At 41.1% G+C, this 25,499-nt stretch overlaps 1 protein-coding gene across 1 annotated transcript; it reads right to left on the bottom strand.

Moving 5' to 3' along the window:
• Positions 1-618: 618 nt before the first annotated feature.
• Positions 619-22,524, bottom strand: LANCL2 (LanC like 2). The gene is made up of 9 exons (XM_029961740.1): positions 22,491-22,524; positions 21,782-21,970; positions 18,196-18,403; positions 15,806-15,953; positions 15,054-15,200; positions 11,352-11,534; positions 8,896-9,072; positions 5,564-5,636; positions 619-3,778 (listed from the first exon to the last, which is right to left on the bottom strand). The coding sequence occupies exons 1-9, from the start codon at positions 22,522-22,524 to the stop codon at positions 3,663-3,665; spliced, it is 1,275 nt and encodes a 424-aa protein (XP_029817600.1). The 3' UTR covers positions 619-3,662.
• Between the last annotated feature and the right edge of the window lie 2,975 nt (positions 22,525-25,499).

Below are 25,499 nucleotides of genomic sequence, written 5' to 3' on the forward strand. Positions count from 1 at the left end.
GTTGCAGAGATTTATTGTGCTAGAAACATCCCAATGCATTTATCTAGCTACAGCTGAATTTGTACAGAACTAATGCTCTTAATTAAAAAATGCACCGAATTTCTCTCGGTGGCAGAGACAGCCATGAGTGGCACAAGGGGCTTTGAGAAACAGAAATACTGCCCGTTGCTTGCAGCATGCCTGAAGTTTCCTTCTGTTAAAACCTAGCTAGAGAAACACATCAAACTTTCTCAAAGCTAGAAAAAAAATGTTAATCAGCTGGACAGGGATTTCATACATGTGTTTTAAAAACCAGGTCATCCTGAGTTAGGCTTTAGATGCAAACTCTTCAACAGGACCTTTGTGACCAGAAAGAAAGCAACATTTTGCACTAAGCAATGATCACTAAAAACCACCTGGGAGAAGCAGCAGGAAAGGGGCCTGCAGTGCTAGTAAAATGTGAAGGTTAAAGAAAAGCAATTTGCCCACTTGCCTACTTTCTGGCATGTGTTTCATCCTGAAGGACTATGAGATAGGGAAGTGGTTCAGCTGTCAGATCAGTGGGACAACTATCACCACAGTGCTGGAGGGAAGGAAGGAGAACAAGAGGGGGGAAAAAAAAAAAACAAAATGCACAAATTACCACCACATAGCTTGATCTTTACTAATAAAGCCAAAGAACAAAACATCAGCATTTTTTCCTCTTTTTCTGCCCAAAGAGCATCTCCATTTTTAAAACTACTGCTTTTTGCAACAGATGGACTATTACACACAGATAAAGCAAACCAGGGAATATTAAGACATTTTCCACATTTTCCACATTTTTAGTTTGATGTCATTTTGGAAAACAATGCCTTGATGAAACACATTTTTTCACCTTCACACCATATATCCTTTCTTAATGGGCCACCTAGATATCACAATGCTGTGATGAACAGAAAGGAGCCATGGGGAAAGTCACGCCAGGAAGATGAGGCAGATGCACTGTCAGATGCTTCTCAACTCTATTCTTTCCAGTCTTACTCAATTCCAGGAGGATTCTGCAGAGAAGGATGGTGCCAGGACCCACTGTGGCAGAAGACTGGCTGTGGTACAGAAAGAGCTCATAGCTGACTTCATTACTATGACAGGTACACTCAAGCATCTTGGAGATCTCCTCAGTATGAAGCTGTTCTGAGTGTGTATATGCCTATATATTTTTAAAACTAGCAAGTTTTAATTCCCCTTGGGCTCCAGCAAACCAAAATCACCTCCTACAGGAACCATTCCAAGCTCAGTAGCCTAGGCCAATATGTATATAACCACTGAATGAAAAAACCTGCTTGTTGACCCCAGAGTTATATGGTCCATACAACATGTGCTTGGGATTTGCCAGGAAGGCTGGAGGCTTCTGTCTGTTTGTGAGCAGTTCCTGTAAACTTGGTGAGCTCTTTCCCTGTTAATCCATTCCACATGCTCTGCAGCCCCAGCGGAGGGGAATGAACAAAGGTGTGGGGGTCATGTGAAACAGGATTAGAGCTGATGTCTCTACCTCCTTTGTTAGCATTTCTGTGAAACTTCACCCTGGGCAAATTTCCTTCCTGGCTTATTTATGGGCAGGATCAGTGATCCACAGGCTTAAGAAAGAAACACAGAGCCCTTGGCATGCTTGGCATGAAGGAACATCTCATTGAGATGGCCTCTATTGGTACACTGTGCATTGCCTCCTGTAATCGGCTCTCCCTGTTCCTCACTGATCCCTCACATTAATCAGCTCTTCCAAGTCCTCACTTTCTGCTGCTCTGCTCGTTTGCTTCAGCCCAGCTGCTTGCCATGCAGCATTCCTCATCCCCACTGCCTTTCTGCATTTTCCCTCATCCCTGGCTGTAGAGGTACAGCTGCCTTTGGTGTCCCCACCTCACCTTCTGCCCTTTGCCAGAGAGGTGGAAAAGTCTCTCCGTCTGCTGTTTTAATCCTACCTGACAAACCACTGGGATGTTAAGCTGTTCCTGCACTGACACTGTTGCTGTTGTCCAGCAGAACTGAATGTGGAAATTATTAGCATCCCAATGGATTTGGTAACAAACATTGTAACACATTCAAGGAAGTCACCTTCTACAATTCAAAGATTTATGCAGGAACAATACATCTCCAAGCTGGACTACAAGCACTGGTGCTCGACAGATGGCCCACATGTCCAGTGCGTGCCCGAAAGGTCAAACTGCCACTCACACCCAACAGAAGATATCAATTAAAATAAGCACCTGGAAAGACAGAGCACAGGGAGACACCTTGGGGGGGGAGGATGACCACAGAGCTTGAGCAACTGAGAGTGTGCTACACTTACCTCTCTCAAGCAGTAAGTGTACATACTATCTGGAACACATAAGCCTGCTGTAAGTGTACTCAGAGTATGTTCCATTTCTCCTACCAAACCAACAGCCTGATATTCAGGAGCACCTGGAGGCTGCTCTAGCATTTCACAACTTCACCACACTACAGGAGGAAGCAAAGCACTAGCAATAGTTAAAACTAATGGCAAAGAGCTTTTCTGTTTGTATTTTAAGATGAAATGTACTTCAGTTACAGCCTCTAGCAATGGTTTCATATTGCTCATTTATCTTCTGCAGCCTCCACAAGCAGCTGGTACTTATTGCTCCTGTACTACTACATGGGCTAAATGCAAGGGGGCTGAGGTGGGAGGCAAGGGCCCAGAACAAATCATCACCTTGGTTTGGAAGTAACAGTCATCCTGAGTTACCTGCATGAGAAACTTGCCCTGACACCCTCCCTTACTCATCTGTTCTAGATGCTGCAGGACAGGTTTACTATAAATCCAGGTACAGGAGAGAAGAAGCATAGTTATGCTGTCCTGGCTCTGATGTTGGTGGCAGTGGGAGGTTAGTCCAAGTGACTCCACCTGCAGTTTAAGCTCATGCCATGGGACAGAGCTTTGCAGAGGTAGGGAGAAGCACCTCCACCCTGCTGTAAGTGCCTACCACACTAACCAGGTCCAGGTGCCAAAGGGAGACTCTCTTACAGACTTCCAAAAAAACCTCTCACAACAGCAGCAAAAGATAAGTCAGATCTCTTCCAACCTGCTAAGTTTCTGAAAACATAGGCCTCATACCTCAAAACAGACTGATCTCCATCAGCTTAGCTTGTAGGGAATGTAGATAAAAAGGCAGAAAAATATGAACATTAAAATATCTGTAATCTCTTTTTAGAGTTGCCAGCTCACCAGTGGAGCTGGGCATTGTCCTGCAGCAAACTCTCTGGCATAAGGTGGAACTCTCTGGGTAACCATACTGCAGAAAGCAACACTGCTGCTGAGAGTCATGCACGAAGGTACAGGACAGAGATTCACACAGAGACCAGCTTTTTGCTAACAACAAAAGACTCGAATCAACACACAACACCAATAAACGTGCAGAGCATGTCAAAGACCTGAAGAAGACAAATACAACGGAAGAGAGAAAGTTCAAAACTTGACTTCTGTTGTCCTACATCTGAAGGTATCACTTTAACAGAACTTAAATGTGGCTTCTCCTGTTCATGCTCTAATGACTTCATGGTCCTTTGGGGTGGGAGAGGTGAGAAAAGGGGTTTAGCCATCTGTCGGTTCAGCATTGAGTTGGTTCAGTATCAGAGGCACTAAACAATCTCATCTCTTTCAGCATCAGTTTTCTTTCAAAATGATGTTTTTAGCTGTCCTGTTCCACTTTGTTTTCCCTCCTCTGAGGTCCAAGTTCAAATGCTGGAAACTGGGAAGTCTCTGGTACTGAAATATCTGAGAGGAAGTGAATAGCTCCAGCCATGCCTAAAACATAACAAGAAAGAGATCTTTGTGTATCTTTGACATTAAAACAATACAGTTGACAGCAAAGGCACTAGCACAGGTTTGAACACCTCCCTCATTAGATCTCTTTTTGAACAGGTGAACTTAGGGCCTATAGAAAGGCAAGTGCATCTGTACTTTGTCCAGGAAACAAAATTTTATTTTAAAAGATCAAAGGCAAGAACCAAGATCTCTCTGCTAACATCTTTGCAGCTGAACAACCTCAGTGCTATTTCAAAGTAAGAAAAAGTTTGGACAGTCCCTCACTACTGGAGTAGTTCTGGCTTGTCATTTCACTGGTTAAAAAAAAGTCAAAATCTTATTATATTTGTAATGTACAGATTCATTTCTTCACTATTCATAAAGAGGTCATCCAGAGCCTGAAAAACTAACATTAGCATCACCCAATTAGCATCACTCTTAGGGTGACAGACAAAAGAAACACCCTACTGCAGGAGAGCATACAAATATAAGCTTAGTTTTAAGATCAAGCTAAAATTCTGTTTTATCAAAAGCTATGCACATATAAAGGAACCTTCCTGAATTACAGTATCTGATGGAAACAAAATAATCAAGAACAATCCCATAAGATGCACATGCAAATTCTGCAGAAAGCATGCATGTACATGCAGAACCGGACAACATCAAGCTCAGTTTTGGCTACAAAAACAAACAAATCCCAAAATAAAGACTTTATCTGAAATACGAGACTTCTAGATTCTTCTAAAAAAACCCAGACATTAAAAACTAAAATAAAAACTGTATATCCACACTGAAGCACAAATCATCCTAGTGCTGGCACTACTTCACCTTCTCAACAAATTTCAAAGCATTTATACAACATGCCCACTTTTACCACCCCCCCAACAAGCACACGCAAGGGCGCTATCAGGAATAAGAATAATTATGCTTGTCTCCCTTAAGCATTAAGACAATAACTCTCTGTTTAGGAGAGAGGCATATAACTCCTGCTCCCTTGTGTTTACACCCTGGACTGGTTTATCTGCAAAACGACCCTGCTCCGCCTGCTGTAATTTCACATGTTTGCGGCAGGTGGCGCACGAGGCTCGTTCATGGAGCAGCAGCGGCGCTGCCCTAAATTCCACTTGGGTCTCTCATTCCTTGATACTGATTCTATAACACAAGGATGAGATACAGAATAGAAAATAAACTACAAATAAAAATAATACAAAGCTCTAGGAAAGTATTTTACAACATCTTTGAACTTACAGAAAAGCCCATAAGAACTCTGCATTTCTTTCCTGCTCAAGGAAATTTGAGCTCAAGCTCATTTGGGTTCATATTAAAACTACCTTTTCCTTTGTTTAGTATTGCAGCAGAGAAGGTCCAGTTCTGACAAGCTGGCAACTAGTTTTGAGACCCTCTACCCACAGCTGCCCCTCTCCCAGTCCCTCTGTGACACTATCTGTGACAGAACTGCTGCCCAGACTTCTGTTTGCTTTAAACCAAGCAGCATCAGCACAGCAGAATTTTATTTGAGAGTAACAATGGCACTGGTTTTACACTGGAAAATGCTGAAGTGCAACCAGCACTGAAAGTTGTGACAGTGAGTGATTTTCCTTGTCCTTTTCTAGCTCCCTACCACCCTGCCTTCTTTTAGGCAGAGGTGATGGTAGGGGGTGGGTGAACCCCACATCAAAGTGGAGGAACCCACCAAAGACTTCCCAACTCATAAGCATGTCCCAAAACTGCAAGAATGCCCCTCTCTCCTGTAATACCAAACCATTTGCAACACCATCACTTTACCTTCAAAGAGAGAATAAGGTCGGTCAGGAATACGACATCCATGTGCACCATACTCCAAACACCATTCAGCAAACTGGGGAAACATTAAAAAATGTATTTTTATTTAAGACTGTTAAGTGCAAGCTTGAGTATCTGCATATCATTAATAGGTAAAAAATGTAAAGCAGAGTAAGCAGACACACAACACATAAATCACTGTCTGAGATAAATTTGTCCTACTTCAACCATGACAAGGCTGCAATCAGGCTATAAAATATGTATTTTCATAGCATGAGTTTCAGTTTTGTAACAATGCAATTAGGTGTGCTAGACTTTCTGTAAATCAATCCTGCTACAAGCCAAGGAAAAATGCTGTAAGAACAGATATAGTCAGTCAACATTTTTCTAATACTTTATCAGTTTCTTATCTGTATTAGTGCTTAATTTATCCACATACTCAGGACTTAGGGCTGTTAATTGCATTTTGGTTTTCTTTCACTGCTGTGCACCAATTTAGAGTATTAAATCTCCAGATGCCCTTATTTAGTTTTATTTATTTGCTCTCCCCAAGCCTTATGAAAAATCATTATAAATGCAGTTAGACAATTATGGTCATCAATATTTCATTGCAGAAGATGGATTAGCATTAAAAAGAGTTAATGGTGTCCTTCTTGTGTTTGATCAACACTGCTGCAGTAGCTACATTAGATATACATGACTTACAAACTGCATCTGGATCAATTTAATAACAACCATCTATTCTCCTTTATGGCTCCCCAGAGCACAAGGGGGCCACAAGTTCCCCTGGCACTTCTGTGCTTGGATGCAAACCACTGCTTATTCAAAACACAGTACAAAGATTCCTACAGAGCAAAGAACTGCAAAGTCTCTCCCTGCTTCCCCCACAAGTTGGTTAACCTGCTAGCAAACAGATGATCCTAACCAGAGGGTGCCCCAGCCCTAGAGTTGAAGCTATATGCAGTGTAAGCATGATCCCAGAGCTGTTGGTCTGTTCAGCAGGAGGAAGAGGGCGTATCTCCTCCTTTTCTCCCTCCCTACTAATTTTTCTTCTCTTGGTGTGTGCATGTTTGTGAATGTCTTCAGAAAACCCAGTGTAAAAAAAAAAAAAACAAACCCCAAACACAAACACTGTAATCCACATTGTTATTGAGAACTGATGAAACATTTTTGGGCAGCCTTCGGGTATAAATCGTCAAACCAAGGTTTAATTCTCCCATGTAATCTTCGCTTAAATGTGAGGACTAAACATGTTTATGTCATGCTTCTAAGCTACAATCAGTTCTTGCAACATCCACATCTTATTGCATACTAGCCTTTATTATCACTTCCAGCCTGGGAACTGCAACGTAAATTAAAAAAAATGCACCCCAGGCTACTGAAGCACAACCATAATTTCCAAGTTCACAGCTTCAGCACAACTCAGATCCTGTAAGCTACACAAGTAACTTTGTTTAACCAAGGGAAAAAAAAAAGGAAACAAAATATTATAAGAAGACATCTGCCATTATTTGTCACACAGACTGGGCATGCTTGCCACCAGCATGGCAATCACAATGCTGAGCAGCACAGGGCTCAGATACTTTCTGTTGCTTGGAGCCCAGGATGCCACAGCCCTTCTCTCCTCTTACAGACAGGCCAGCTAGGAGCAGCTCAGCCTCTGTCTGATAATGTGACAGAAGAGCTGTGGGGATGAAAATGTGAAGCATAACCCTGGGGTCTCTTCTCTTCAAGCTCTTGTGGTTCATTTGTGAAACAGTTTCATGGCTCCTGAGGGGTAACCAGGGATTCCTGACAAGACTCCTTCCCTTGGGCCTCAAGCTTTTGGTGTGAAGAGACACCCCTGGGAGGGGAGCCACCTAGTTCTCTCAGTTACATGCCTTTAGGTACCAACTTAACTGCATGTTTGCTTCCATGCATGCTCTGGCTCAAAAAGAAAAGATTTCAAGAATGCCAGACAAGCAAATTCCTCTGCCTGTTTCAAGATTTCCCCTGCAAAGGCCTGACTGAGTGCTGGAGATGCTAAACTGCAGAGTGGCTGCAAATATGCTGCCAGATCTCATTATGTTGGGTACCTCCAGCAAACAGTCTTTGGCCACTGTGCTACAACTTTCTTCTCAAATGGATTTCAGGTATGTAATTGCCTTTGAAACAGATATGCTTGCTTTACTCTGGCTTGGTGTGGACAAACACCAAGGGCTCTCTTGGGCCAGAAATGCAGCACCAACAGAAGCTGCCAATGCTGCACAGAGCTGCAGAAGATGTGCTAGCATGGAGGATGACAGTGAGAGCTGATAGCTGTGCTGACAAAAATGCCTGCAGGGTGCTGTGGTTTACACGTCAGCAGTGGGTGACTCCATGTCCAAGAGTGACTACAAGTCACACATTTGCTGTGGGAGTATTCAGGGTTTATTTCAATCTCTAGGATGCAGGTATGCCTACAGGTGCCCCCATGGCATGATGCTTGGATAAATGTGAGACAAGCAGTAACTTTTTTAAGCTCTGCTGACAGAGGACAGGCTGACAGCAGAGATAAATACAACAGTTTTACACATGGCCAGTACTCATCTAAAAGCACCTAAGAAACAACCCATCAAATTTCAATTGCAATACTTAAAAAAGGCCTCAGCTAAATAGCTATGTACACAATATGAAACCTAATGTCAGTGAATTCAACTGAAAAAAAAATCCTACGAAACAAACCAAAACCAAACCAAAATCTTATGAGGTGAGGAAATAGAGGCAGAGAAAGCCTTCCCCTTTGGTAACTGTTAGCACAGTCAGAGCTGATGGCAGAACCTGGACAATTCCAGTGGAAAAATTCTGAGTGTGTCTTTCTCTGCAATTTTTATTAATGAAAAACTCTAAATGAGCACTTTAATAACTGCAACTCAGAGCTCTAAAAGCCCCAAACAGGCACTAGTCTGAAAACAAATAATTACAAAGACTACAAACAGTATTGCTCGAGGAGCCGAGGATGACAGTGGATATCTCAATGGAATAATTAGCACCACAAAACATCAGTCTGTTGTTGTTCAGGCAGGCTAATTTTCAGACTCTTATTTTCTTCTGAATACATGTTTAGTTCCTCCCCTCTTACAGAACATTTGTGTGTTCCACTCTGTGTATTAAGACAGTGCTTGCCCCACATACACAGCTGAAGTGGTCCAGTCAAAGTGTGAGTAAAGAGGAGCAAATGACAGGGCCCTGTTGTCCCATCCAACCCCACAGCCAGCCCCAGGACACAGCTGCTTACTCCCATCACATTTCACCCTTGCACAGGCATTGTGATGTGAAAGGGAACAGTAATTTTGCTGGGAAGCTGCAGAGCTCACCTTGCAAGCTCGGTAGAGGTACTTTTTGTCCTGAGTTAGGTTATAGAGAGACAAGAAGGAGTAGCCATTGCCAGCAGTACCATGGCAGATCCCGTATCCTTTCCTCAATAAACCTCTCTGCCAGATGACATCGCTACACTCCATAGCATCTTTCAAGTATTTATCCTCTTTAAAAACCTGTGGAATAAAAGCAGAGAATAAACACACATAAATTGAAGTACTAATGAAAACAAAAGGAAGCTGCACCTGAGAGGTATTTCACTCTAGTGTGGTGTTTTTCCATATAAAATTTATTTTGAATTTTAATAATCTATTCCTCATAGACTTGCTTTTCTTTTCTTACTAAGTTGTTTCTTCTTTCCCTCCATGAAAAAAGAAAGAACTTTTCAAGTTTTTGTTTCTGAAATCAGGACCCCAAAGGAAAAACTCAAGTTCAAGTCCTTTGGTTCTATAACCTATAATCTATTTGAAGGGTACGTGGTCCTTTTTTCTTCATCCTCCATTCCCAAACCTGAATTTGAATATACAGAAATGTAATTCTGCCGCCTCCAAGAAATGAAAACAGAATACTGGACATCAAATCTGATCTGAAAGGGCTAGGTCGTGGTCTTCCTGAGTAATTCTTCCTGGTTACTCATTGTCTGCCTTAATTCCATGTCAAAAATGTGCAAGAGTATCATTTTGCATAGCACAGGACTCTCTTCTCTGTCACAGTACAAGCAGGAACACTACACTGCCTTGATGACTACTTCTATTAGTATATTAGTATTAGTATGCACTCAGAAGCAGTAGCCAGTTTGAGCAAAAGACCAGTTTTGCAAAATTTATTGCAACTGAAGTGCATTTTGGACACAGAGAGCCCATCCAGAAAGCAGCAAACAAAAGCAAGTAATTTACCTGAACACTACCAGAATTCCACCTTTACAAAGCCACTTTTTTGCTCACCTTTGCCTAAGTCATTCTATGGATCAACGAAACAAAGAAATGCACACCCTAAAAAAGCCCAACAGAAAAACCACAACAAAACAAATGTGATGCATTAGTGTAGACTTAGTCCTTTGGAGATGGCATCCCCTATCAAACTGTTTAATAAGGTAATAGAAGCAATTAACATGCAAGATTCTTAAATCCACAAGCTTGACAAAGAAGTGGATTTAGAAAAAGAACCTCTGAACAGGGTTTCTCAGCTACTTAACTGTAACATTTCAAATTAAGGCCTGGCAACACCATTTGATTTCCAGGACAAACACTGCTGTCTGTTAATGCAAGGCCTTGTCCTTGGTATGAAAGCATAGCCAGCAAAACATGCTCCAATTTTGTCTTTCACTGATTCAAAAAGCAGAATACAAAGAGTAAAGGAAAAACATCATATGCTTTACCACCTTTAACATAAAGAGGTAAAAAAAGAGACTGCTAAACAGAATTTGGTCCTATCCCTCCTACCTCCTGCAAAATGTTCTGTGCTGGGGAAAGCATCACATTGAAGAAGGAGTAAGGGGGAAGCCTGCAGTGTTAAATCAATCTCCTACCACAGTCCAAAGAAAAAGCAACTGTGACTACTGCTACATGCAGCAACACAGTAAGAGATTTACAGTTCACATTTCAAGTAGCAGCACGAGTAATTATTCTATAAACCAAGCCTGCTTTTCATCAGCCCACCCAGAGGCCGATCAGGGAATCTGTCAAGGAGGGCTGTCAAAAGCAAGAATCAATTTGCATAAATTTAATTAAATGGCATACTTTCAAATGTCATGCAAACCAGAAGCACACAACACAAGAGAGGTAGCAAACCTAGTTAAGAATGGAGAAAGGCAAACAGTAGGCTTGTGAAAGCTCAGTGGTTATATTTATGCCCTAGAAGGGGCCTGGGATCTTAGCTCTGACATTAAGTTTTCAAGAGATATATCTTAATAATTAAGTAATTTATGGAAGACATTCTTTGGCAAGGCACACGAACCTATATTTTTGAAAACCAATGTAACTGTTAAAAGTCTTGGGATGAAGATTCAAAGAATTTAGGTCAATGTTCTCACACCCATGACTCTGATGTCAAATTGTTTAAACACATGGCCCTTTTCCAAAAAGTCTAAAGTCTAATAACCACTAGTGACCTGAGAAGCAATTTTATCCACTTATTTTCTCTTTAAAAACATACCAATGTAAGTATTTTGATATTTTTAGGTGCCTAGCTTAAGGTTCCAGTTTAAAAGACTACATCTAAAAAGACGTTAAATTAAAGTCTTACAATCTAACAGGCCTGCATACAGGTGTCTCTGTAAAAATAGAGGTCTCTCTCTCTGTATATATACATATATTAGAGCATGGTGCTAATAACATCAAGCTCGTGGGTTCAATCCCCGTATGGGCCATTCACTTAAGAGTTGTACTTGATGATCCTTGTGGGTCCCTTCCAACTCGGAATATTCTGTGAGATCTGTGAACACAGAGTGATTCACCTTATAAGCTTGCATGAGCATGTGGATGACTCCGGGGGCACCATGGCACCAGTGAACCAGTCTGTCAGTCTCGTTGCTCAGCGATGACGGGTAATTCCCAGATCGGAATTTTTTATGACGCACATAGTCAATGCTTGGCTTCACCAGCTCTGCCAGGGTCTCCTGGTCCACATTTGCAATTGGCTAAAGAAAACATTAAAAAAACGACGATCACCAAACCCATAAGCAGAAGTAGTAACAAAGTGTGTATCAACACTTAATTCTACAATCTATTTTCAAGTATCCTACATATGTGCCCTTGATCCAAATAGTGTGAATCACTTCATACAGATTTAATTAATGTCTGCTTATAATACCCTTGTGAAGAACATTTTTATAGTTACTGCACAGACAAAGAAATTGGGGCACCAAGTTGTTACCTGTCTTACTGGAGGTGACACAGAAAGACTATGGAAGAACTGAGAACAGAATATGGATTTCAAGACTCCCAGGCCTCTCTTTATACCTTAAAACAAGGAGAACACTTACAGGAGAAAGATGGGTTTTATAGCTATGGTGCTCATAATACACACTTGAAACAAAGCAGGTTACACATTTTGTCTTAAAAATAACTATTTCACAACAAACAAAGAAAAGTGTATATAGCGGCATATCTGGCAAAGATCTATGAAGGTTAAAGTTTTCCATTGTAAACAAAACTCCCTGAAGCTAAGAAGTAATAGCTACCTCACCAGCTACCTCAGCATGTTAGTATTACAATCTCATTCTTCCATTGCTCTTTCTAGTTTTTTTATTTAATTTACATCCTTGTCAAATGGAGAATATATCCATCAACCTGCATGCTCTTGTAACTAAAGGTTTAGAAGCCAAGTAACTGTCTGCAGTTGTTCTTTGTTGGCATTCCCTCCACTTCCAGCCCATATTACAGCATTTTAATAGTAGAGCTCTCTATTTTTACACAATCTACATGATTTCTGGGATTCCTGCAAACTGTGGGAACAACCACAGACACTGAAGCCTACAAGAGCCTAATAACTGAGCATACGTTTTTTTAATAACTTGTCTTTATTGCTGACTCAATGTCATCCAATTTCATTGTTTTCCACCAGCCTCAATCCATTTGCATTCAACAGGTGAGCACAGTCCTACAATTGAAAGTCTGACAGCCAAATGAAGGAAAACTTTCAGTAGCTCTATTTTGAGTAAGCTGAAGAAACCAAAAGCATCTACTTCACCTCAGCAAGGAAACTTTTGCCAGAATTCCATCTATCAAGTCCCTCAAGCAGATGACTCCATCTCTGCACTTTTCTGAATGGAACAGAAACACCTTCATGCTGCTCATCATCAGAAGTACACCTGAATACAGATCAGCTTGTCATGAAGAACACCCCAAAGCTGATCAGCCCTCACTCAGACACTGACCTGTGAGGTAGTGAGGCTCGGTAGGAAGGTTTGTTTTCAGGTTCTTGATTTCACACTGCACTCCTGATGCAGAAGGTAAAGTGGATGGGCACCAGCAATAAACGCTTTCAGTCTTAAGCTATGGGAAGCAAGACCAGCCCAGCCATTCTTGGGAGGTAAATCCAAGAACAACAGAGCTCTTTACAAACCTCCTTCCCTTGTGCTTCCAAGAAGATTTGAGTACAAGTGAGTTCTTTGCCGCAAGATGCTGAAGTTCCCAGCACTTACTTCAAACAGCAAAAAAGTAACCTACAGGTACGTGTCCTGACCCTCTGGCCAAGAGCAATGACATGCAAACAGACATTTTTGCTTCAGGGTTAGTGAAAGGAACTTGGAGTAGAGAGTCTCTAGCAAGCACTTCAGAATTTCTCCTCTACCTCCTGGATGAGTTATTTAACATGGATAAGCTCTTATTCTTCCCGTAATCTTCTGTGATTAACTCCAGCAATACATACTTCCTCATATAGGTGTTATACAGAAATTATGGTCAGTGACCTTCACATCTCAGGTGCTGTGTTAAACACCCTTTTTTTTTGTTATCAAATAACCACTCAACAAACCATCTCCTGAATTCTTTGCTGAAAATACAGCAAAATTCTCCTCATTTGGCGTGGGAGGGATGGGGAAAGGATGGAACATGGATATGCCATCTTTTTCTGCAGTGGATGACTCAACTTTGGATGACTCACAATATTTAACATACAGTGAAAAGATGGTAATCTAATGCTGCATAAACAATGGCTTTCTGGTAATTCTTAAAAGCAGCAATTACATGTAAAGGAAAAACAGTTATGATTTTAACATGTAGACACAGTAGCTTCCGCTCATATCAAAAGGCACTGTGCAATTATTTCTGCTATCATCCTTGAATAGTAAATGAAGGGTAGAGCCTTTGAAGAGTCTCCTTTAAAGGACTGAATGTTTCTCAGAAAATCTAGCAGAGCCAGGGAAGGAAAAATGGAAGCCAGAAAGATGAGGGAGCCAGAAGGGGGTGGACAGCCTTGCTGAAAAAAGGGGTAAGTAAAGATAAGAGACAGTAAATCAGAGCAGCCTGAGGCCCCAGTGGGATGGTTACTGCAGAACATGTCTGTACTGAGGTTAAGACATGCCCCCAGGTAGCAGAGCAGTAGCTACTTCCATAGCAAAGTCAGCCACTTTACCTGGAACTAGTGGTGGAAGTGGTGTGAGCTAATTTGAAACAGATGGGGAGACCTCACAGCATCTGTTCCAAGTGAGGAATGTTTGAGTAGTGGCAACACCAAATACCAGCTCAGTCACTTCTGCACTGAACGTCTGCACACAGCTTCAGGGTGCGAGGATGTACAGTCCTTTCACTTACCCGAGGGAAAGTCATTCTGCAGGAGCTGGTAGGGAAATGGACATTTACAAAGATGCACAAACTGGCAGCACCTTTGAAAACCAGAAACAGGTGCTATACAAATTTTGCAGCTCTATGACCATCTTCTATAATGAATCTTAAAGCTTTTTTTCCAGATCATAGAACAGAAATAAGAAAAACATCATAATCCTACTGGAGAATCTCAGGGCAGGGGGGAATTGATTTAAATGTGAGAAAGAGGAGGTATACAGAAGAGAGGAATCTCACTCAGAACAACAGGAAGAGAAGACCAGAAGAGCAGGGGTCATAAATACACTAAGGAACATCAGACAAATTGTGTGAGAAATAAGAGAGATAAGAAAGAAGAAAAACATCTAAATAATAAAAGCATTCTGAAGACTAATGTATGATTAAGGATAGTCTTCCAAAAGCATCAAGACAGTGGGGGGAAAAAAAAAATCACTAGAGAAGAGAGGAAGGGCATGGAGGACTGGAGGCACCAGTGGTGCACTCATTTAAAAATAGCAAAAAATTGAACAGTGATGGATGATAAGTGAATATTTAGCTGGTCTAACTGCAAGCATCAGAAGAAGTAATTATGAAGATGAGAGAAAGCACCTCACTGTCTCCACTGAGAACAAGAAACCAGATCTGGAAAGTTGGTGCTCTGAATCACTCAAGAGTTAATTCACTCTAGTGTGTGATACCCTAGTCACAGTTTTCTTCTGCTATCAAAGCCTGAGGTAGCATCTCTGCACAGCTCTGTGCTGCAGTCTAATTTCAAATTCTGAGACCCTGACCCAGCACAACACTGCACATGCAGGAAACCTGAAGAAAAGATCCTCTGACTCAAAACAAGAAATCACTGCTGTATCACCACTGCCCGCAGAAGATGCTCTTACCTGCATGAGCATGTAATAGATCCCAGCCACTCCATGGGCTGCTCCAACATACTGCTTCCTGTGCCACTGGTACAACAAAGGGCAACGGTCTGTTTTGCGCTCCTCCTTTGAAAAGTTTTTCCCCGATTCAATAATAGCATCTACCACCTGAAAAAAAACACACCTCGTCTATCAGTCTTGCTTACTTTGATTCAGACAGTTTTGCTTTGGCATGACTAAAACCACAGTAAAGAATAAACCACTATAAACAGTCTTAGAACAATATTCAATTCATTTGGATTTGAGTGTTGAGGTAGAAATTGTATTTTTCCTTAATGATGAAATCACTTATATTTTAAAGAGTAGAAATTGAATATATAAATATTACTAATCACTTTTTTCCAGGCCTGCCTTCTCTGGTTCTGGTAGCTGCAAAACAGTCATGAATGTTCCCCACACTGAATACTCCTTCTTTTCACTTAAACACTTCCACACTTCTGTCTTAAGGTTTCTTGTATCAATGTCTCATCCTCAAATGCTCCAAAGCTAGTTACATATTAGACCTATTTCCATGGGTGGATGTGGACCTGTCTCAGTCCCAGCTGGGCAGCAGGGAAAGGGGGAAGAGATTGGAGGCACAGATGAGACTGGGTTCCCAGTTCTAGTTCCTCTCCTCTCCAGCACCCCTCTCTTAATCCCTTGAATTATGCAAGGGAGTGATCCCAGTTCAACCTCACTGATGTTGTGATGCTGGAGAGAGAAAAGTCTCTTACCTCTTTGATAACAGACTGTGGGACAGTGCCTGGACCAATTTCAGTATTCAGGTACAGCAAGGCATACAGGTAACCTGCTCTGCCATAAAGCAGCTCATCTGGAAGTTCAGCCTCTGTGCTTATGACTGTCCTTTGGAGTTGCAACAACCTGCATCAGACAAGGAAGTGGGGAAAGAGAGTATCTTCTGTAGAGACCATACAGGACGATGCATTGTACAAACTATCAATCAAAACCAAATGAGCAGTGAAGCCCTACCACTTCCCTTCAGTCATCCCCAGGTTCAGCTGGCTGCCAGGTTTACACACAGGAGCTCTGCATGCCTGCCACCCCTGAGACAGGAAACTGAGCCAGAGTCAGGTCAGTATTAGTAAAATTGTCAGGGTTTTGTGCAGATAGAACAGATGTATGAGTGCAGGGTAGGGGTTGGAGGAGGCTGGAGAGCTACTCCAACAAAGACAGAAACCTCCTAGAGCCTCTGGGAGTTTCACCAAACTGACAAACCCTTAATTGTAGATGTGTAAGAGGGGAAAAAGCAAACACACAAAAGCATCCAATACCACCATTCAGCACTCCCTCTCCCAAGACAACACATTGTCTCAAACATTTAGCACCCTAGTTTTGAAAAGGACACTACTATTATGCTCTAGTGTTTTGCTTGCTTTTAGCAATGAAAAAACAACAACAACAAAAAAAAAATCAAAAAACCCTTGGGCTGGACACCACAACTCTCATTTTCTCCAAAGAGACTCTCTGCTAATACTCCACCAGTCTGCATTAGCACTGAGGTGGATCAGAGATCTGTCTTCCTGTCCACTCCCTCCCTGTCTCTTCCTATCTTTTGTGATTAAATTCGTAATTAGATGAAACCATGGCAATGATCACATTTTAAATTGTGGGAGGGGGAAAGACAATCTGGATTAAGACCAAATTCAACTCCCAGATCCCCCCAGCTGCTATTTCTTGGCAGAATTGTTAGCATTAATGTCATGCCAGAGCAAAACCACTGACCTCAATCGTGTGTTTATGCTGTCACTGCTTAATTCCACAGAAAAGCCATTCACAAAAAAAGGGTTTTATATTATCATTCCTTTCTTGGAATTATGCTTTGGACTTAGAATTAAGTTATTTTCTTCTAAACTGTTCACCGTTAAATTTTATTGTTGAAATCATACAAGTGGACAGCTACAAGGTAAAAAGTTAGAAGCGAAATCATAGACTACATTCCCAACATTTACAATGCACCACTCAGCTGGTGTCACGAGTATATTTGTAAACAAAAAGGAATAAAATATACAAATAACCAAACTAAACTCCTTTTCACTACTCCTCCTAAAAATTATTTCCAAGGAGAGGTAAGACCAAGATTTATTGCTAATCTCATTTTGCTATACTCATGCTTCATGCCTGACAACAAAACTGCTTTCCAAGCTGCATCCAAAATGACATGCTCAAGTTTACTGCCAGTTCTAAAAGCAAAAAAACCCAAACCTAACGCTCGTTTCAAAATTGAAATATTCGTTCATGAACCGCAGCAGAGATTAATCACTGTAGGATTCTAGATTAGAAAGAGACCCAATTACATTTGCAAATATAAACCAGAATGGAGATGAGGACATAAGCCTAGTCACAAATTCTGTCAGCTTAAGGTACGTTGCTGGACAACTAGCAAGTGGATTGCTGGTGCCAAATGCAAATCCCACAGGGTTCCAGTGCTTCCAGCCCTTGCTGGGACAGCAATCAGCTCTGTACCAGCGAAGGACAGTCAGTTCTGTAATGAAGCTACATCTAAATGGGATTTCTTGAGACACTTGTTACATTTAGATTACTCTGAGAAGGTGCTGGAATTTCTTCAGGTAACCTTCATATGTCTGACCTAATTAAAACTCTTGCCTTTACAAATTTACTCTCGCAAATACTTTCTCTTTATTAAATCTTTTTTACATATAAATTCGAGGTACTGTGTTTCTGCCTGGTTGTTTCCAGATCCCGCTGTGTACTTGTTTTGTAATGAATTTAAAATTAAGACCTACTATTTACAGAAAGCATCATATACTGCACAAGCACTACATATTGCTGATGACAAGCATGTGGCTTTTGCTAAATGTCACTTCAATGTGACAAAATGAAAACGTGCGTGCACTACAGATATGCCCAGGACATCCTGTCCCAACAGTGATAGAGGGCTCAAGATAACCTGCAAACATGAATCAAGTGTAAGCCAGCTTTAATAAAGATAAAGCCCATTTTGTATTCTTCTACTGAAAAGGTATCATGGTAGAAAGTGCCTCCATTTTTTAATTCTGTCCTCTAAAACTCCACTTGCAAAAGTTACTGAAACAACGCTCTCTACAAATAAAGGGCATGGCTTTTTCCCCCATTAACCACTTACTTGGCAACACATTCTTTAGATTCACTGTCATTTTTCAGTTTGTGGTAAACCACTGCACCCACTGCCAAAGGCCCAGCATCACCACAGAGGAAAGTAACTCTTCTGCCATTCAGATTGCGAAGGATTCTCTTCACATAATCAAGAGATCGCTGCAAATGGCTCTGGTTTTTTGTGACACGGTACAGTTGCAGATATAGGAGGGCGATACCTGAAACGGCCACATAAAAAAGAGATAGTTTCACTTACATTTCCTTCCCCTCTTTGGTGCCTCTGAAGCAGTTACTCAAATGTGAACAGGTATTTGGGAAATAAAAACATGTCAGTCAAGGGGCTTAGCTTATGCAATGCGAAGGCATCAGGTCATGTATTTTGATTAAATTTTGATCTGGATTGTGGTAAAAATAAAAAAATTATCAGACTGAAGCCCAGTGGTAGACTCACAATTTGCAGAAAAGGAAGAAAAATCATGACACCAGCCTCAGTGCTTGGCAAAGAAATCACTGTAAGATTCAAACACTTGAGCTAACAAGCATGTGTATGATCGAGTACACTAACTGTACAATACTCATCTATTATATGGAAGAAGTCACTTTCCATTTGGTTCGTAAAATGATCATTCCACGAGTTTTTGGATTCAACTTGCCAAATTCTTTATAACCCTTAAAAGAAGACTATGAGCTTGTACAAGTCAAGCTGGTTTGTAAAAGCTAGAAGGCAAACAAGTGCTTAGACAATGCCAGGAGGTACTATCAAGCTTCACTCCATTAAACTCATTACATAGTTTTCCATTAAAACAAAAAAAAAAAAACCTTAAAAATTGCAACAATGTAGACTGAAGAAGGTGAAACAAACCTATCTAAGTGGATGTCTATTGGCCAATTGCAAGCATGCATGTGCAGAAGTAAATCACCTCCAGACCACACTGTAACTCAAACCCATTTCAACTTTAGCCTCAACTAAAGCCAAGTACACACAAGGCCCACATAGCTCATAGAGAGGCAACTGAGTAGTACAAGAACAACAGCACCACAGGAGTGCTGGTGCATTCTCAGATGTTCCCTGGATGGGCTCTGAACAAGTCTTTCTAGATGAGTCTAAGAAAAAAGCTGCAGAGCTGGGGAGCCCAATTCAGTGTCACAGGAACTTGTGGGCTAATATTTACAAGGATTTGTGGAACCCTTTTTTATTTTGCAACAAATGTGTAGATACGTGGGCTTGATCAAAGGATGATCAGAAAAGTAGCCATGAAGCTCAGTTCATCCAAACCTTCCTAGTGTTTCTTAGTGCAACACCCTTAAAATGGCTTCTCCAAGAGGTCTGGCACATACAAAGAGTACTTGTATAAGCAAGATGGACTCTTACATGGGTCCTACGATTGCTACGTGCCAACAGTACCTGCTCCAAGATTTTAAAGGTGTTTCAAAAAGTACAAGCCAGTGCACAGGACTGCACTGCCCATAAGACTTGCCTAGACTTGGTACATAAAAGCAGGCAAGTTGTTTACAGCACTGCTTTTACCTTCTGATTTGCACACTAGTAAAATGCTGCAAAGAGTAAGTTTGGGGAGAAAGTATTTTCAATAAGTATGTTTAAAGCCAGATAATTTAAACATTTTTATGCAGAACTATATCCACAGGAGCCCTGAAAGAAGTTCACAGCTTGGAACAGATGTAGATAGTGATCCTTCTACAGGATGGAAAAACCTCACTCTCATGAGGCAACATTACTTGTTCATCTATATTCTTGTTTCAGCTAACGATGGCTGTGTTACTTTTACCTTATGACTCATTTTCAGCATGCTCTGGTTTATCAGCCATAATTTCAGCTGTCAATCACAGTGTCAGAACACAGCTCCTCAGGAGGGGTTTGGTACTGTCAGCGCAAGAAAGCACTCACTTAGCAGCCACTCGCTTTCAGACCTTGAAATACATCTACCTTTTAAGCCTGAGTTGTCTAAAACTTCCCCACCCATCCACCCACAGCACCATCTGTACTGAAACATCAAGAAGAAAGCAAAGAAATTTTACCCTTTCATTGCCAGAATTAAGCCTAAGGATGGGCAAAGGATGGAGAGCTTTTCCAAGCTACTCCCTCTCATGACATAAAGATAAAAGAATAGATCTCCTCAGGGCACATTTCAAACATGCTGTGCTAAAAGCATAAGTATGCCTGAAGTGTGAGCTAGAAGAGCAGAAATAGAATAAGACATTCATTCCAGCAAAGTCACACTTAAGAGGCCTAGATGGAAAAGCATTTTGGCAACTTGAGAACAGTGGCCATATCAGACTTGACAACTGTAGGCTCTCCCTAAAGGATCAGTGTCCTGGTTTCAGCTGGGATACAGTTAATTTTCTTCTGGTACAGTGCTGTATTTTGGATTTAGTATGAGAATAACATTGATAATACACTGATGTTTCAGTTGCTGCTGAGCAGTGCTTACCCTAAGTCAAGGACTTTTCAGTTTCCCATGCTCTGCCAAGAACCATGTGCACAAGAAGCCATGAGGCAGTGTGACCAGGACAGCTGACTGGAACTGGCCAAAGGGATATTCCATACCACAGAATGTCATGCTCAGTACATAAACTGAGAGGAGATGGCAGGAAGCCACCAGTCACTGCTCAGGCACAGGCTGGACATTGGTGAGCAGGTGGTGAGCAACGGCACTGTGCATCACTCGTTTCTCTTGGGCTTTATTCTTCTCTCTCTCTCTCTCTCCCTCCTTTTCATTACAATTATTATTATTGCTGTCGGTTTTATTATTGTTGTTGTTATATTTTACTTTGTTTCAGTTAGTAAACCATTCTTATCTCAGCCCATGAATTTTTTTTTCCAATTCTCCTCCCAATCCTACTGCGGGAGGGGGGGTAGGAGGGGCAGGATATCAGCTGCATGATACTGCTGGGGTTAAATCCCAGCAATCATAAGGGCTCCTTCACACCTGAGCAGCATTGGTGATGCAATGCTAAATGAATGATAGTCCCTAGCAATAACCAGCACCTGCACATGCTTATTTACCTCCATGATCTTTACAATCTTACAACCTCACCTCTACACTCCCTCTCCTCACACGTTCATTTTACCATTTTTGCAGAGATGGAACAAGCACAGCCAAAGTATCCATATTGTAGATTTTAAGGCTCCAAATTCCTGGGCACAGAACACATTCTCCCCACCTACTCCCACTGATTAAAAGACGCTGTTATCATTAGAAAACTGCTAACTAATACTCAGTTGAACAGAAAAAGGTGAAAAATAACTATTTTTAAAAAAACCACAAAAACAAAGAAACAAGAGGTAAGCAGAAAGAAAGAGCAGCCTTAGAAGATCTGCTTCTTCTGCAAGACAAAGATCTCCACACACAAAAGTAAATTATCACGCTGTACCTCTGTCTGCTGAAGTCAATGGAAGTCATTAATTCCAGACAGTAGTGATCAAGGGTCCAGAGTTAAACAAAAAACCAACTCACGCAAATGCTTTTATCAGAGTATTTCTGCCACTCCTGTGAGAATATTAGAATTTTCTCCTGTGAATAAACCCAATTACATCATTCAACAAATACGCTTCAGCCAAATTCTAGTTTTCTCACCAGTCCAGCCAGTATAGGCAGAGCAGTCATGTGGATCTGCGGTCTTCAGCCCTTCCTCCATTTGTTGCAGAAGGTCTTTAATTTTTGCCTGGATCCGTTTAGAAAACCGAGCATTGACCTGAAAACAGGAGACAGGGAATGAGTCAAAGAAGGAAAGAATCCAAGAATTTAAACTGTCTGCTCCACTTTCTCGTTTGAGAAAAAAACCCAACCAAGCAAAAAAGAACTAGGGAATAAATACCACATACAGCAATCAATAACATCAAGGTGGTTCACCTTAAGTGTGTCCCACATAAATGCATTCTGACTACATATTAGAGCAAGTTACTAGGATCTACATTAGACAAGAGTTATTTGGGGATGCTTTAAAGTCACACAAAGAGCAGCTATGGACACTGTGACAATATGTAATTCTATTCTGCCTCTTATCTCAGGCCCTTAATACAGTAAAGAAAGCTTCTTCAAACTGAGCAAAGGTGAATAGAAGCAAACAGAAGATAACCATCTGCTGCCACTCCATGGGACAATACTCCATTCAGGGTCCTGGTACCAAGACCATACTATGGACAAACCCAGCACAAGCCCTGTGTTATAGGTGCTTGCTCTCATTACAAGGTCCCTGCACATCCTTTGTGGCACAACGGAGCAGGAAATGGTTAAAGGAAAATAAATGCTCATATTCGAGACAATCAAGTCAAAGTCAAGCCACCATTTTTAATGATGTGCTCAATCACATAATCCATGGTGTAGACACATTTTCTTCTTAAATCCAACTTTTTTTGATGTCACAGTTTGTGACTGCCACCTAGAAGTCAAGTTGCCTAAGTGTCCTTCCTCCTACTTCTTGCTCTCTTCTATATCCAAAACAATACTGGGATTGACATGCTTTATGATGAGGAGGTTGTTCAAAGCAGTGATGTATTAATGCACAACTAAGAAAGAGCTACACACAAAGAGGGTGAGTAAAAGTAGCTCAGCAGTTTCAGCTCATGTGTGAAGGCAAAGAAACAACTCTTTGATTTTACACACTGCTTGCTTTTACTTTTGACCAAGAAACGTTTATATAGATGATATATATGAAATATAATAGAGAATACTTTACTATTGCCAACATTTCTCTCTCATGATGCATACCTTAGGGGAAGATAAGCTACTGATTACTCCTTTAAGCCTATGGTACATGGAAATAGTTAATTAACTTGAATCTATTGTCCTATTAATTTCCATGACAAAGAGTATTCACGAAGCCCTTTCACAGGACAACTCTACATTTGAGTGGGCACACCAATCCTGTTTGGGAGTTTTTTCAGTTAGGTTTGGGGCTTTTTTAAATTTAACAGTATCACCTATTGATCAGCTTTTCCTATTAACACATTTATTAAAAACTACTTTACAGATTAAAATAGAGCCTAAGGGCTAGTTTTACTTTTAGCACAATTTATCTACTACAGAGCTAGAAAAGAAAAAAAAAACCTTCCCTTTCTGGGCTATAGGAAAAGTTTTATCATTATTAGATATTAGCATCACTCTGACAAAAATTGTGATGTGCACAAACCTTATGCCACCCCAAAATATTTCCTGAATGTGTTTTCCATCATTTATGGAAAGTCCCAGGCATACATCACTTGCCACACATAAATTTGTTATCCAGAAGCAGCCAGAAGAGAAACTCTCTAGGAAGATGGAAGTCAGCAGAGCTTCCCCACCTCCCAGACCAAGAGCCACAACGCAGCAGTCATCAGAAAAATGGCATTACACAATTTGGCTACTTTTCAGCTTACACTGAGAATAAGCTACTGTTTTCTGAGCAGTGCTTGATCTCCTTCCACCTCCTGCTTCTCTAACCTGCTCCCATATAGCAGCTGGAACAAATCAGATTGGAGAAGACTTAGTTTGATGTTAAACACACGTACATTTATGATTTTTTCACTGGAGAAAGAGAAATTAGCTCAAGGCTTCTGACACACCAGAAGTCTCCAGGGTCAATGGTTCAAATCCATTTTATGGTGGAAAGATAGGAAGGGAGAAGGAAACTGTGCAGTTATATCTCACATTGCACACATACCATCCTAGAAACAAGCTAGAGACCCCTTAACCTTCTCTGGTAACCCTGGAAATAGCAACCAATCGCAGTAGGCATCTGATGTCTTTTACTCTTCAGTCTTAATACGGCACGAAGCACCTCTTTTGTTAGGAAACTGTACCACATGCACACAAAACTCCCACACACATACTTTTGACTAGTTCAGTGAAGTCTCAACACAAAGCAAAACCTTTCCCAAGGGCAGGGATTCTCTCCTTCAAAAGACAGCTACGCCAATGCTAAGGCATATGGTGAAACAGCATGAGGATATTCATGCGGATGCATTAAGGCATAGTGCTCAGCTTATCTGACAAGAGTGAACTAAGGCTTCAGACTCCCCATTTATTTACCTACTGCATATCACAAGCAGGCTGGTTATCTTTTTGTTCTGACAATACACCTGCTGTTATCAAATCAGCATATTTTATATTAAACACCAGACTAAATTACTTAGAGGCAGGAGGGGAGCACTAGGACATCATAATGCCTGAGTTCTGCTTTGAAACCTCAGTCCCATACAAATAATTTAGCTCAGGTTGGCATATCCCTCCCTAAGATGGGAATTGTAACTTCCTTGTCTTGATTCAGTGCTTGGAAAAACATAGATGAAAGAATATTTTTATTATAATTATCTGTCATCCCAAGCAAAGCTATTCCCAAGCTTGTATCAGTGTAAAAAAGTTTTAAGTGACAACAAAGTCTTCCCCAGTTATCTACCCCTCCACCACTGCCTCTTTTTTTTTCGGGGGGGTGCTCTGAAGCTTTAACAACCAACCACTGTCACTGTTTGTTTTATGAGATTCTCCTATAAGCTTATAACAGATGCTTACATGGACTAGAATAAATTAATTACTTGACGAGATGAATGTTGAAAGGTGGCTTTAGAAACTTTATAAAATGCATTTCACAGAGAAGAAAATACAACTCAAGTTGGCACCGCAGCACGAACTCATTCAAAAACCAAACTTGCATAAAAGACTGCATAAAGGACATGAGATACACTGGTGAGGAAGACCTGGGTAAGGGACAACTCACAGTTCTACAGAAACAAGAAATCCTGGCCGTACTGAAATCATTGGGAACTCTGCCACTGGCTGTAAGAGAGCCAGGTTTCACACCCGCGCATTGGAGCACGGGTTTAGTGAAGCAGGACGGTCTCATGCTCACCTCCACAGAGCTCCTGGAAAAGCACACAAGAAGGGATGGCAGTAGGATCCCATATGCAGAATCTAGCAAGGTCTGCTGGGAGGTGACCTGTCTTTTTGAACAGAAAATCAACTTCTACTTTATTTTTACCTAAATCAAAAGACTCTTACAGCTCCAATGGCAGCTTTTTTTCCTTCTCTGAAAACACCAGATACTGAGAAACCTCATCACCCAGCCTTTGAACCAGTCAAACACAGTTCTCTGCTACTCCTCAGATAGGTCCTTCCAGAAACAATTGCCAGTTCTGCAAAACCACATGCTTAATAAATGCTTGGAAACACTGCTGTCTGTAGAATACACTGCACTGTTTTTCAGCGATCCAGCACTTAGTACCATCCATGTGACAGTGGGGAGGAAAAAAATAATGGGAAAAAAAAGGGGAGAGGGGGAAAGAGAAAGATAAATCAATAGCTGTAGGCAAACTACTAC

Source organism: Manacus vitellinus, unplaced genomic scaffold, assembly GCF_001715985.3.
Source record: "Manacus vitellinus isolate BGI_N305 unplaced genomic scaffold, ASM171598v3 scaffold_3_pilon, whole genome shotgun sequence".
NCBI lineage: Eukaryota > Metazoa > Chordata > Aves > Passeriformes > Pipridae > Manacus > Manacus vitellinus.

Bases quoted from the DNA above. Each gene is read 5' to 3' on its own strand.
- LANCL2 (XM_029961740.1), bottom strand. From the start codon at position 22,524: ATGGATTATGTGATTGAGCACATCATTAAAAATG. The intron at 18,404-21,781 runs GTGAGAAAACTA...TGGCCGTTTCAG, and splicing joins TGCCTATACTGGCTGGACTG to GTATCGCCCTCCTATATCTG. The intron at 15,954-18,195 runs GTAAGTGGTTAA...TGTCTGATGCAG, and splicing joins TCTAAAGAATGTGTTGCCAA to GTTGTTGCAACTCCAAAGGA.